The sequence below is a fragment of the Ornithorhynchus anatinus genome, chromosome X1 (genome assembly GCF_004115215.2).
Source record: "Ornithorhynchus anatinus isolate Pmale09 chromosome X1, mOrnAna1.pri.v4, whole genome shotgun sequence".
NCBI lineage: Eukaryota > Metazoa > Chordata > Mammalia > Monotremata > Ornithorhynchidae > Ornithorhynchus > Ornithorhynchus anatinus.
The window spans coordinates 116,789,312-116,802,137 of NC_041749.1; the positions used below are offsets into that span (position 1 = coordinate 116,789,312).

The window sequence follows — 12,826 nt, forward strand, 5'->3', positions numbered from 1 at the left end:
TCCACCAGTGTTCTCTCTCCTTGCGCTACTTGATGAGAGAGCAGATCGGTCCACCCAGCAGACTGTGGTAACGGCATTATTAAACACAATTAGTAATAATAGAATTTCAAATGGCAGTGCCGTTTGTCAAAGTATTGCCAAGGTCACCCAGGGTTCACCTTCATGTAAAACTCTGGCGTCTGGCCGGCCAGCATCACGGCCCCTCCTGTTGCTTGTCCACCCTCGGCCCCTCTCCCCTCCCATTTCTCACTCTCTTTCTCTCCCTCCAGGGTGGCTCACCTGGGATCTCGGTCTCAAGGGGGCAACTCAGCAAGATGCCTTGCTCCATCTGCGGCCTACCCCCTCGGTCCCAAATAGGTCCTTTAAGGGCGAGAGCTATTTCCGCGGCATCCTGGAGGGCCGTGCCTAGACGGCCGCCGTCCAGAGGGGGACGGGCTTGGGCCGAAGACGCCGGCCCTCTGGTTCCTTCTGAACCAACCGGCCTCTGTGATGCCAGCTTCCGATAGCCACACCGCCGCCCCGAAGCAGACATCCCTCAAACGGGTCCAGCGTTCGGTCATCTAATAATAACATGTTTTAAAAGCGTCCACTGTGGGCCAAGCCCCGTGTGCTAAGCACTGGGGTGGATGAATCCATCAATCAGTGGTATTTTTGAGCACTTACTCTCTGCCGAGAACTGGACTAAGTTCTTGGGAGAATCCACCTGGGATCTCGGTCTCAAGGGGGCAACTCACCAAGATACCTTGCTCCATCTGCAGCCTACCCCCTCGGTCCCAAATAGCTCCATTAAGGGCGAGAGCTATTTCCGGGGCATCCTGGAGGGCTGTGCCTAGACGGCTGCCGTCCAGATGGAGACGGGCTTGAGCTGAAGACGCCGGCCCTCTGGTTCCTTCTGAACCAACCGGCCTCTGTGATGCCGGCTTTCCGTAGCCACAGCGCCGCCCCGAAGCAGACATCCCTCAAACTGGCCCAGCATTCCAGTCATCTAATCATAACATATTTAAAAAGCATCCACCGTGGGCCAAGCCCCGTGGGCTAAGCACTGGGGTGGATGAATCCATCCATCAGTGGTATTTATTGAGCGCTTACTCTGTGCAGAGAACCGGACTAAGCTCTTGGGAGAATCCAATACAACTGAGTTGATAGATGTGATCCCTGTCCACGAGGAGCTTACGGCCTCCAGGCGAAGCTGACCGTCTACGTGGGTAGTAGACTGTAAAGTAGTAGACCGATGAAGGTTGTGGGATGGGACACAGCCCCTATTCCTCCTGGGGTTCAGAGGCGAAGATGGAGAGAGAGCAGGTTATCCGATCCCAAGTTTACAGATGAGGAGACGGAGGCCCAGAGAGGTTAAGGGACTTGCCCCGGGTTCCCCAGCAGGCTTCCTCTGGAGCTTGCCGAGCACCCCGTGGCCCCATGACCGCTGGCCTGCCAGTGGGAGCTCAGTTGTGCCCTCTGCTCTCCACCTCCCCTCTGGGACGGGGCGTTTTAGAGGGGGCAGAAAGAGATGAGTCCCCCAGGGCACTGGGAGCGGACTAGCCCTGCCTGCTGCAAATTGCATCTTGGCTCCCAAATGCCACCTGCCGAAATGGGGTTTGGGGGTGGAGCTTTCTCAGAAGTAGGTAGGTGGCTCCGCTGGCTGGGCGAAGGGCAGGCCTGCATGGAGACAGGGGGATGGATGGGATGCTGATCTCTCCTTAACGCCTGGCTTGGGGCCTTAGCTACCTCTACACAGCTCAGAGGATGATATCCCTGCCAGGTATGTCCTAGGTGATCCTTGGCTCCCTGGGTTGGCAAGGTTCTTGATAGGTCATCCCGTCCATTCCCCCTGTCTCCACCTAGCACCTCCCTTGAGCCAACCAGCTAGGCAAGAGCAAGCCCCCTGACTACTTGTCTCAAAAAAGATCTCTGGGCCCGAAAGACTTCTGACTGTTTAACCTAGATCCTGGTGGCTGCAGTTTAGCTCCATTTCCTCTTGTTCTACTTTTAGGTGGTGGAGAGCAGGAGGGAAACCGGGGGGGGAGAGACGTGGGAGGACGCGGCCCCAGTGCCCCTGAACGTATTGCATTTCGAGCATTCGAGCATGGGCTTGGCGGGGCTGATCTTGGCCAGCTAATCCCCCCCCCCCCCCCCAGATGGCTCAGCGTTCGGGAGATCAGGGGTCGAATCAGGGGTCTTAGAGCAAATCCGGGGGGAATGAATCCCGCTGGCTTCGTTCTGATAAACTGGGTTGGACAACAGGTATTAGGGATTTAATTCCCCTCCCCTTCTGTTCAGGGTGACCAGGGAGAGAGAGATGATTGCAGGAGAGATGGAGCCAGAGCGATTTTTCTCTCAAAGCTCTTGCGCCACGAAACATCCCTGGAAAGTAGCTAGAGGGAGAGATTAGTCTCCCCGTTTTACAGCCGGAGAAGCCGAGGTTCAGAGAGGTTAAGTGGTTTTCCCAAGGGCACACAGCCGTTGGCAGAACCACAGCGAGAGCGCTCCCCGGTCCCTTTTCGGCTTCCTCCTTCCTCCTCGGTTGGCTTGTGGTAGGTGGGGCTGTGGTGCCAAGAAGGCTCCTGCCTCGGGTTTGGGGGTGAGGGGCGAGGAAGGGAGCCTCTGTTGAGGTCCCATGGGGGCAGCAGCAGTCCCTTTCCATGAACCTCGCCCCTGGCCTCAGCCCGTTTGCCTGCTGCCTGCTGCCAGTCTCCGGATGATCCCTGTAAAAGGCTCGGGTCTGCCTTTGATTCCCGGATCCTGCCGATCACGGCACCCAGAGCTATCAAAGCCTCCTCAGTCCTGGCCCAGGGGCAAAATCCCCAGCGTTCCGGGCCTGAGCAACCCGCTCCCCCCGCCCCCGCTTCCCCCCCCCCCCCCCAACCTCCGCAGGCACGTTGCACCTCAAATAGGTGCTTGGGACTGGAATGCGTTGCCAGGTGGATTGCTGCCTGTTGCTGGGGCTGGAAGGAGATTCTAGCTAGGCTTTGGGAGGGAGGAGGGGGGAGGACGGAAGGCAGAATTCCTGGGGTCGGGGGCGGGAGGGGGGTCAGACAGGGTTCTCCAAGCCGTGGAAGCTCCCGGAGCACGGGCCGCTCAGCGGGATTCCTGGGTCCTTTCCTTTCCCCTGAGCCACTGTCGTCCCCATCCCAAGTGTGTTAGAGAATAGATCTGGTTCTTCCCCTCAGGGAGCTCCCGGTCGGATAGGGGAGACAGGACAGATGACTGTCCCCGTCCGTCCATCCATCCATCCAGGCGGACAGACAGACAGACAGACAGACACAGTCGTGACCGGTATGGGCCGAGAGGGGTGGAGAAGCTTCTGTGTGTGTGGAGACCCTGACAGGGTCGAGGCTCTTCCATCTGGAAAACACTCTTTCACCAAGTGGGCTGAACAGTCAGAATTCATTCCTAGAGCGAACGCCAGCAGGCTCAAAAGGGGTTCAGATCAATTCGTGGGCTAGCGGTCCATAATGGATCATTAGGGAGAAAGTTAAGGGTGTTGGATGTTCCATTCCTCACCCTGAAGATGGATGTCCAGGAGGGCAACTATCACATGGTTCCTCCAAGCATCTCGTTACCACGGAGATGAAATCCTGGATGTTCTTATGCTGGCAGGTTGGAGAGTGGGTGGGGTGAGTCAGGGAAGGCTTCCTAGAAGAGGCAGCCTGGAGCAACAGTGGAAAGGCGGGGAGGGAGGAGGAAGATCAGAGAGGGAGGATCTTAATTCAGAGTCGACCCCAGGCATCCTGTAATAATAATAATAATAATAGTGATAATAATGGTATCTGTTAAGCGCTTACTATGTGCCAAGCACTGTTCTAAGCACTGCAGACTGTAAGTTCCCTGTAAGCAGGGAACGGGTCTACCCACTCCGTTGTATTGTACTCTCCCGAGCGTTTAGTACAATGCTCTGCGCACGGCAAACGCTCAATAAATACCACTGATGGATCCGAGGAGCGGGAACTGCATCGGTCTCCAGGGTGAGGACGGCCACCTGTCAGGGGGCCCGGTGAGCTGGCATCTGGAAAGGTGACTCGTGGTGCTCTCTGGGGCAACCGTGACTGTGGTGCCAGTGCCCGTGACCGGGGCGGGAATGGCGGAGAGGGAGGGCCTATTCCGTTTATGGCGTGGAGGAGACTTGGGGGCAGCAGAGCCAATCAGTCAATCAATCAATCAATCAGTCAGTCAGCGGTATTTATTGAGCCCTTACTATGTGCATGTACTAGTGCTGTGTACTAAGTACTTGCGAGAGTACACTATCGCAGAGATGGTGGACACGTCCCCTGCCCACAAGAAGCTTCCAGCCTAGGGGACAGTAAACTCATGTGGCTCTCCATGGGCTGGGGACTGTGGCCAGTGATGACCTGGTCTCGGAATCACCCGGATGACAAGAGCCCCGATAACAACCTCGTGTGTCCTCGAGAGGGGCAGAGATGTCCTCCTCCATAGGAGGAACCTAAGGCCCAGAGAGGGGGGCCAACCCGTCCAAGATAACATAGCTGGTCAGGGGCTAAACCAGGCCCAGAATGCAGGTGCCTGACTCCCAGCCCTAGATAATACCCAATCCCCACCCTCCCCTACCTCCCCCAGACTGGCGTGGGGAGGGGAGAAAAGTAAAATATTTCCCTCTTTCTCAATCAGAGGCCTGTTGGGGTGGAAGGGGCAGAGCCGGGTGGTGATGCGGAGACTATCCGGGCGGGCGGGCACGGAGACAGGCAGGAAAGGAGTAGCCTGGAGTGAATGACTGTCCCTCCACGGGGATAAACTCCGTGATGGTTTATGTGTGATCCTGCTTGGAGGCAGGGGGATGAGTGGATTGCTCCCCGAAGAAGCAGCACAGCCTAGTGGAAAGAGTACTCGCTTGCTATGTGACCTTGGGCAAATCACCTAACTTCTCTGGGCCTCAGTTTCATCTTCTGTAAAATGGGGATGATATACCTCTTCTCCCTCCCCCTTAGACTGTGATCCCCCTGATGGGATGGGGACTGTGATCTGATTGTACTCTATCCACCCCAGTGCTCAGCCCAGTGTTTGGCCCATAGTAAGCACTGAACATAATTCCACAATTATCATAACTAGGAGGTTAGGACTCGATGGTTTCTGTGTGCTGCCTCTCTCCTGTTGCTGTCTCGTAGTCCCATAAGCATTCCGCTCTCTCTGCTGGAGAGGCAGGCAAGGAGGGAGAGGAACGGGGGGGTGGGGGTGGGGGTAAGGGAGGGGTAGAACAGAGCAGGGCAGGCCAGCTTTCCCTGGGGTGGCCGGCCCTGGGGATCCAATGCCAATTCCTGGGTACGATCTTCCTCATGATTTTCCCTGGCAGGCACCCCACCTCCCGCCAATTCCGTCCCTGACTGTCAGGCAGTGGCCACGCCATCTGGCCTCAGAGGGAAACTTGGGCTGGGAATGGGGGAGCTGGAGTTCTCTGGCCTCTGAGAGGACAGACAGACGAACGAAGAGATGGAGATGGGCAGGGCCAAGTCTGTGCTCCTTTCCAGCCCTGGTGGGACGCTCTGTCTGAGCAGGAGGAGGAGGAGGAGGAGGAGGAGGAGGAGGAGGAAGCGGAAGGGCGCCGGGGGCCCGTTCCCTCAGCAGGGACCACCGCCGCCGGCTGCCAGAGGCCCAAAGACGCTGATGTCTCTATAGGCTGGTCCCGCTGTCTTGCTCCCCGCCGACTCGGACGAATTGAAACTGGGCAGAGAAGTTAGTGATAACACCCGGGATAACTGGTGCACTGGGCGATCCTGGCCAAAGATGGCGAGACCGTGGGGCCGTGAGCCGTGCAGCCGGGGCCCTCGCTGGGATTCTGCCAACTGGCGGGGGCGTGGAAAGAAGGCAGGGCCGTACCCGATGGAAATCCTTCATCCGTTCCCACTCCATCCCCTGGGACGGTACCCCCCTGCAGGGGTTTCCTGTGGCAGTTGCCACCGTGGCCCCACCTTTCCCGCAACTCTGCCAAGAGGCTCTGCCAGCTACATCCAGAGGAGGGTGGGTGGGCAGTGCGTCAGGCCCAGGGAGGGGTTCTCAGATTACCGGGCCACGGGGAGAAGATGGAGAAGCATCGGGAGGTCACTGTGGGCAGGGAATGTGTTTTCCCATTTGGTTCTATTATACTCTCCCAAGAGCTTAGCACAGTGCTCTGCCCCCAGTAAGCGCTCAATAAATACGAATGACTGATCGATTGATTGAGGTGCCCGGTCCCACTCTACCCGCCTCGGCCCCTCGGCAAGAGGAGGGTTTGGCAGAATGGGCCAAGCGTCTGGGTCCCCGCTGGCCCCGGACCTCCACCTCACCCTCCCCATCCCCCACCAGAGGCAGAGGTTGGGGCCTGCTCCCTTCAGGACACGCGGGTAACTCTAAGCAGTTGGATTTCTGGGAGGTCAGCCGGCCACACCCCCGGTTCCTCTCCCGGTTGGGGGACCGAGCCCCGGACTGGGGAAGGGGGACCCCCCCCCGGGCTCGCATCTCAGATCAGCCTGTTGCTTCTCTGTGACTCAGTTTCTCTGGTGGGAGTTGGGAATTGTGGCAGGGTTTCCCTGGGGGTAGATTGAAGGCCACTTGCCTGGAGGCAGAAGGATAGATGAGATGACCTCTCAAGGTCTCTTCCGGCCTACTGATTCCATGATGTCGATCTGGTGCTCTGCGCTGCTAAGATGGACACCAGGTCTCTCTCCCCACCCCCACCCACCCTTCCCTTCCCAGCTCGGTTCCGCCAGGAGCCCGGGGGGGGGGGGCAACCGACTGCCCCGTCGAGCATGCCCATGGGGAGGTTGAGGCATTAAGATTGGCAGAGGCACTCCCCTCGGTCCGAGCGGGTCCCAGCTAGGAGCTTTCCGCCCCCCCCCCCCCGGGGACCCCTGTGTCTGATAGGTTCAGGACCCAAGCCCTGGCTCCCAGATCTGTTTCCCCACAGGAATGGGGCCTCCTTGCCCTTCCCCGGGGTGAGGGCGGGGAGGGGACGGGAAGACGGGGTGGCCACTGAGGGGCAGCTCTGGGCATCTGAGCGATCTCCAGGGGAGGGGCCCCCGCCTGGGGATGCCCAAGCCAGCCGGCCCCTCGTGAACCGTTGCCACAGCAACGTCTCAGGTACCGACTTGTCATTGGAGGAAGGTCAGGGGGAAGCGGGCCTGGATGGTGGGGGCCGGAGGATCTGGGGTTTCTTAAAGTGACACCTCCCTGCCCCAGGACCTCTTCTCGCCCCTGAAGGGGGAGACACGTCCCCGAGACTCGCAGGCGTCCTCGCTGAGCGAGAAAAGGAGGAGGAGGAGGAGGAGAAGGAGGAGGAGGAGGAGGAGGAGGAAGATTGCGAGTTCCTTGGGGCCTGTCCCTCCCGCCGCAGTCTATTGCCTCTCTCTCCCGCTCTGCAGCGGCTCCAGCGGCGGGAGGGGAGGAGGGGGACAGACTCTGACAGCGAGGGGGGCGGTGACGCGGGCGACACCCTCCATTGCAGGATCTCTCTCGGGATCCTTGCCTTCGACCTTTGGTGGGAGTCAGGGAGGTCAGGGATTTCTCATCACGGGGTCTCCGCCCAAGGCTCCATTCTTTCGGTTGGGACCGGGGAGGGGGGGGATGCTGCTAAGAGAGCCCAAGCGGTGGGCATGGGGTGGGGGAGACGGGGACGTGGAGGCGTGACTTTGCAGGGTTAAATCAAGGTCGTGAGCGGCTCCCAATTGCGAGGAAGAGGCAGGAGGAGGTAGGAAGAAGAGTTAGCAGGGGAGATTTTGATCCCCAGTCGCCCCCTCCCCTCTTCCTTCCTCCCCCCACCGTCCCGCCTGCTAAAGGTTAATGCTGCAGTTGTACGTGATTGGTGCAGCTGTCTCCTCCACCGCCTCCTCCCGCCCCTCCTCCACCTCCTCCTCCTCCTCCTCCTCCTCCTCCTCCTCCTCCTCCTCCTCCTCCTCCCTGCAGCCTCTCTCTGACATGCACCTGAATCACTGTCTGCTGCATGCAACAAGCTTCTTGCCCTCTCCGTCTCTGACCGGATCCCCGCCCCCGTCGCCCGCCGAGAATTGCTTTCTCCTCCCCTGCTATCTCCCACTCTCAGTCTCCCTACCCCTGTTTATCCCCGCCCCAGAGGACTGAGAGGACCGATTGCCACTCTCTCAGGAATGGTTCCCTCCCCACCTAGCCTGTCCCCTCCCAACTCAGATCTAGGAGATGTTCCCAGAGAAGAGAAGGCGGTAGGGTCCCCCGGGGGAGGGACTGGTGGTAGTGATGGAGCTGGGGGTCTGTGAGAAGCAGCGTGGCTCAGTGGAAAGAGCACGGGCTTGGGAGTCAGAGGTCGTGGGTTCTGATCCCGGCTCTGCCACTTATCAGCTGCGTGACTTAGGGCAAGTCACTTAACTTCTCTGGGCCTCAGTTACCTCATCCGGAAAATGGGGATTAAGACTGTGAGCCCCACGTGGGACAACCTAAAGACCTTGTATCTACCCAGCGCTTAGAACAGTGCTCGGCACCTAGTAAGGGCTTAACAAATACCAACGTTATTGAAATTATTAACTGTGGGCTTTATGGGCTGGGATCTGTGGGCTTTATGGCGAACGACCCCGCCAGCTTAGGTCAGGGTTTTAGTCTTTCCCTTTTGTAACACGGAGACGAGACTCCCCATCCTCCCCATCTCCCCTCCTCACCCCAAGGCGGAAGGGAATCCTGTCTGGGAAGTGCTTGGGGCTCCATTAGATGACACGAGGGAGTCCGAGCTCGGAGCTGTCACTTTAAGGGGCGTGATCACGGCAACCAACCAAATTCACTCCCCCTGGCCCACCTTGGGGGGAGAACGTAGAAAGGGGTGAAGAGTTCTGCCCTGTGGGGGGCGAGGGTTTTTTTTTTTTTTAATCGTACTTGGTAAGAGTTTACTATGTGACAAGCACTGTTCTCAAGGCTGGGGCAGATACAAGGTTATCAGGTTGGACCCAGTCTCTGTTCCACATGGGGCTCACCGTCTAAGGAGGAGGAAGTAGGATTTAATCCCCATTTTACAGTGGAGGAAACTGAGGCATAGAGAAGTTAAGTGACTTGCCCGAGGTCACACTGCCAACATTCAGTTCTCCTGTTCTCCCTCCTACTTAGACTGTGATCCCCATGCGGGACAGGGACTACGTCCAACCTAAGTTATACCCACCCCGGCGCTTAGTACAGCGTTTGACCCACGGTAAGCCTTTAACAAATACGACAAAAAAAAAAAACAAACGAACAAAAAATACTTGGCCGAGGTAGGATTAGAATCCAGGTCCTCTGACTCCCAGGCCCATACTCTTTTCAGTAGGTCATGCTGCTTCCCCATAAAGGAGTCACAGAGGGGAACAGAGGTCCAGGGAAGGGATAAAGCCATTTCCCAGAAAGCTGTCCGGGGGTGGGAGGCTTCTAGACCCTGCTCTGGCCAGGCCCTTGTTAAGCTTCTGAACCCAGACCCCAAAGAGGGCGTGCGGGACGGTTCCGAGAAGAGCCCCAGACGGTGAAGGGAATAAAAGTGGGTCTCACGGGGAGAAGGTGGAGAGTTATCCTGAAGAAGAGAAGCCTGAGGATTCGGCCCCTGTTCTGAGGACCGGGGGGGGGGGGGCGCCCTGGGGGGAGAGGTGGCCTGGAATCCCTTCCTCTCACCAGTCCTGCCCACCCGTTTTCTTTCGGCGACAATCGGTTCCGATGCGGGAGGGAACCGCCGAACCTGGGGCCGGAGCCAAATGCCTGCGACTACGCCTTCGATTGGGCCTCTCCAGCTCTGTTCAGCCGCAAAACCTGTGTGCGGGCGTCCAGCAGCCCCTCCCCCGCGCCCTTGACTGGCCAATACGGGCCCTTTCGAGGTGTTCACGCTATTGAAATGGCTCCTAATCGGAGAAGAAGAAGGTGTGGGGTTACTCACCGCAAAATCAGAGTCACGCCCACTGCTGGGGTTTGAGGGCGGGGGGGTGACGGGACCGGGAGGCACTGAGTTGGGAGAGGAGGCTTTCGAGTCCTTGAAGGAGGATCGTGACCAGCTTTTTTCCGAGACCACAAAAAGCGACCAAGGGGAAATGGGCTTACATTGCAGTAGGAGAAAGTGATCGGTTAAACGTAAGCCAGAACTTTCTGACGGTCCGGGGAGTCGACACTAGGACGGACGATCGAGGGAGGTTGGGGGGGATACTCCATTTTTTTAAAAGATGGTACTTGTTAAGAGCTTACTCTATTCTAGGCAATAAGCTCCGGGGTAAATACGAAATAATCGGGTTGGATACGGTAAGGGGCTCACAGTCTCAATTTGAGGGAGGAGGATTAAACCTCCGTTTTACAGATGAGGTAACTGAGGCACAGAGAAGTAAAGCGACTTGCCCAAGGTCACGCAGCAGACAAGTGGCAGAGGCAGGATCGGAATCTAGGTCCTCTGACTCCCAGACCCTGGCGTTGGAAGATTGGTGACTGCCCATCTGTCCTTGAAGGCCATAGGGTCAGGGGGAAGCTGAAAGAGTCCCTGGGAGACCGGGGAGGTTCCGGAGTACTGGTTATCCATCAGCCCAGCTCTGAAACAGAGAAGAGGTTTGAGTGGTTCCACCTTCCTCTCCCCCCTATCAAAAAATCAATGGTATTTATCCAGCGCTTACTGTGTACGGAGCACCGTGCCGAGCGCTTGGGAGAGTGCCATCCGACAGTTGGTAGACACGATCCCGGCCTACAAGGAGCTTACAGTCTAGAGCCCCTCCCCGTTTCCCCCTGCAGGTTCTACTGGGACTTCACGATGCTTCTGTTCATGGTGGGAAACCTCATCATCATCCCCGTGGGCATCACCTTCTTCAAGGACGAGACCACGGCCCCCTGGATCGTGTTCAACGTGGTGTCTGACACCTTCTTCCTCATGGACCTGGTGCTCAACTTCCGGACGGGCATTGTCATCGAGGACAACACCGAGATCATCCTGGACCCAGAGAAGATCAAGAAGAAGTACCTGCGGACGTGGTTTGTGGTAGACTTCGTGTCTTCCATCCCCGTGGACTACATCTTCCTCATCGTGGAGAAAGGCATCGACTCCGAGGTCTACAAAACAGCCCGCGCCCTCCGCATTGTCCGCTTCACCAAGATCCTCAGCCTCCTTCGCTTGCTACGCCTCTCCCGCCTCATCCGCTACATCCACCAGTGGGAAGAGGTAAGTAAGGGGTGGGAGGTAGGAAGGAACGGAGGGTTGGTCCCTGGAAGATGCCGGATGTCGGGGGGGGGGGGTTGGAATTGAGGGATGGTCCCTCCAAACTCCTAGAGGGTAGGGATGGTGTCTACCAACTCTACTGTATTAGCCCAAGAGTTTAGTACAGTGCTCTACACCCATCGATTGGAGGGAGCTGGGGGGCTGGAATTGAGGGACAGTCCCTGGAGGGCTCAGGTGAGGGGGGGGGGGGATTGGAATTGGGTGTGAGAGGGAACCGAGGGGAGAGGAGGTAGGGTGTAGAGAGAGACTTGGAATTGGGTGGTGGGCTGGAACACCCAGCTTTGAAATGGGAGGATGGTCCCTAGAAATGGTATGGTCGAGTTCTGGACTGGGGTAGAGGAGAGGGAAGATAAGGTCCCTGCCCTGGAGGGGCTGACAATCTGATGGGAGAGGCAGGGGAGACAGGGGAGACACACCCACACACCAGCAGACAACGCACCAAGAACAGAAACACAACGGTAACCCAGAATTGATGGAGGGATTTAGAAGTAGTCGGTGGGAGATGGAGTTACCGTAGTGACAGGCACAGATGGGGCTACTTAATCCGATCAGACTTCTTGGAGGGGGTGTGTTTTTAGTGGGGATTGGAAGGAGAGGGACATAATTGATAAGAAGAAAGAGGCGGGGGATCTGGCAACCACTCACTCACTAGCATCTGCTAGATTGTAAACTCCTTGACAGAAGGGATCGTGTCTCCTAATGCTATTGGACTCTCCCAAGTGCCCAGTACAGCGTTCTGCACACACAAGTAAGTGTTCGGCGAACGTTACTGGTTGATGGATTGGGCCGGAGACAAGCAGGACTCCATGCCGCTGCTCCCTCCCCTGCAGGGCAAGGGGCAGAGAGGGAGGGAGGAGAAGCCCCGAGGGGAGCAGAGTTGAGGAGACCGAGCCCTCGGGGCTGGGGGAGGGGAAGGGTTGGGTTTGAGCGGCCCCGGCAGGATGAAGAAGTAACCGAGGCAGCGTTAGAGGAGCAGAGGCAGTCTTGGGCCTCCCTTCTGGCCCAGCTCTCCTCCTTCTGTCTAACCCAGCCTACACCCTTCCCCTGCCACCCTCCTCCTAGTCTCTCCTCGGAAGCAGCTCAATGCCTCTGCTCAGGCCCTCCAGCCTCCCATCCGCTCTGGCTCCCCAAACAGTGAGAAGCCCGTTGTCTTCCCCGCGCCTTCCCTGGCCCTGAAGGGCTGGCCTCCTCCTCAGCCAGCCAGGGGAGAGACTGAGGAACGTCCATGCCAAGAGAGAACGCACGGGCACCTTCTCTCCCCAGGTTCAAGGCCAACCCCTTTGCCCTTCCAAGGTTGGCTTCCTGGGATAGGGGGTTGGGGGAGAGGAAAGAAGGGATGAGGGGACCAGATGAGCTCAGGGTCAATCTCAGTTTGAGTCCTGCCCTACGATGGGAGATAAGATTTTTCTCACCCTCTGCCTCTCCGTGGAAAAAGCACAGGGCCAGTCGGAGGCTGTGGGTTCTAGTCCCAGGCTTGCCACTTGCCTGTTCTGTGTCCTTGGGCAAGTCACTTCATTTCTCCGGGCCTCAGTTTCTTCAACTGTAAAATGGGGATTCAATCCCCGTTCCCCTTTCCCCATCAGACTGTGAGACCCATTTGGGACGGGAACTGTGTCTGAAATGTTTCTGTTATAACTACCCCGGCGCTTAGTACAATGCTTGGCACATAGTAAG

General features: G+C 57.7%; 1 protein-coding gene across 1 annotated transcript in view; it reads left to right on the forward strand.

The window, feature by feature from the left end:
* Nucleotides 1–12,826, forward strand: part of HCN2 (hyperpolarization activated cyclic nucleotide gated potassium and sodium channel 2) — a 28,498-nt gene that overhangs the window by 2,918 nt on the left and 12,754 nt on the right. The window contains exon 2 of the mRNA XM_029051151.1: nt 10,672–11,095. Coding sequence (XP_028906984.1) covers nt 10,672–11,095 — 424 coding nt within the window. The remainder of the gene's footprint in view (nt 1–10,671; nt 11,096–12,826) is intronic.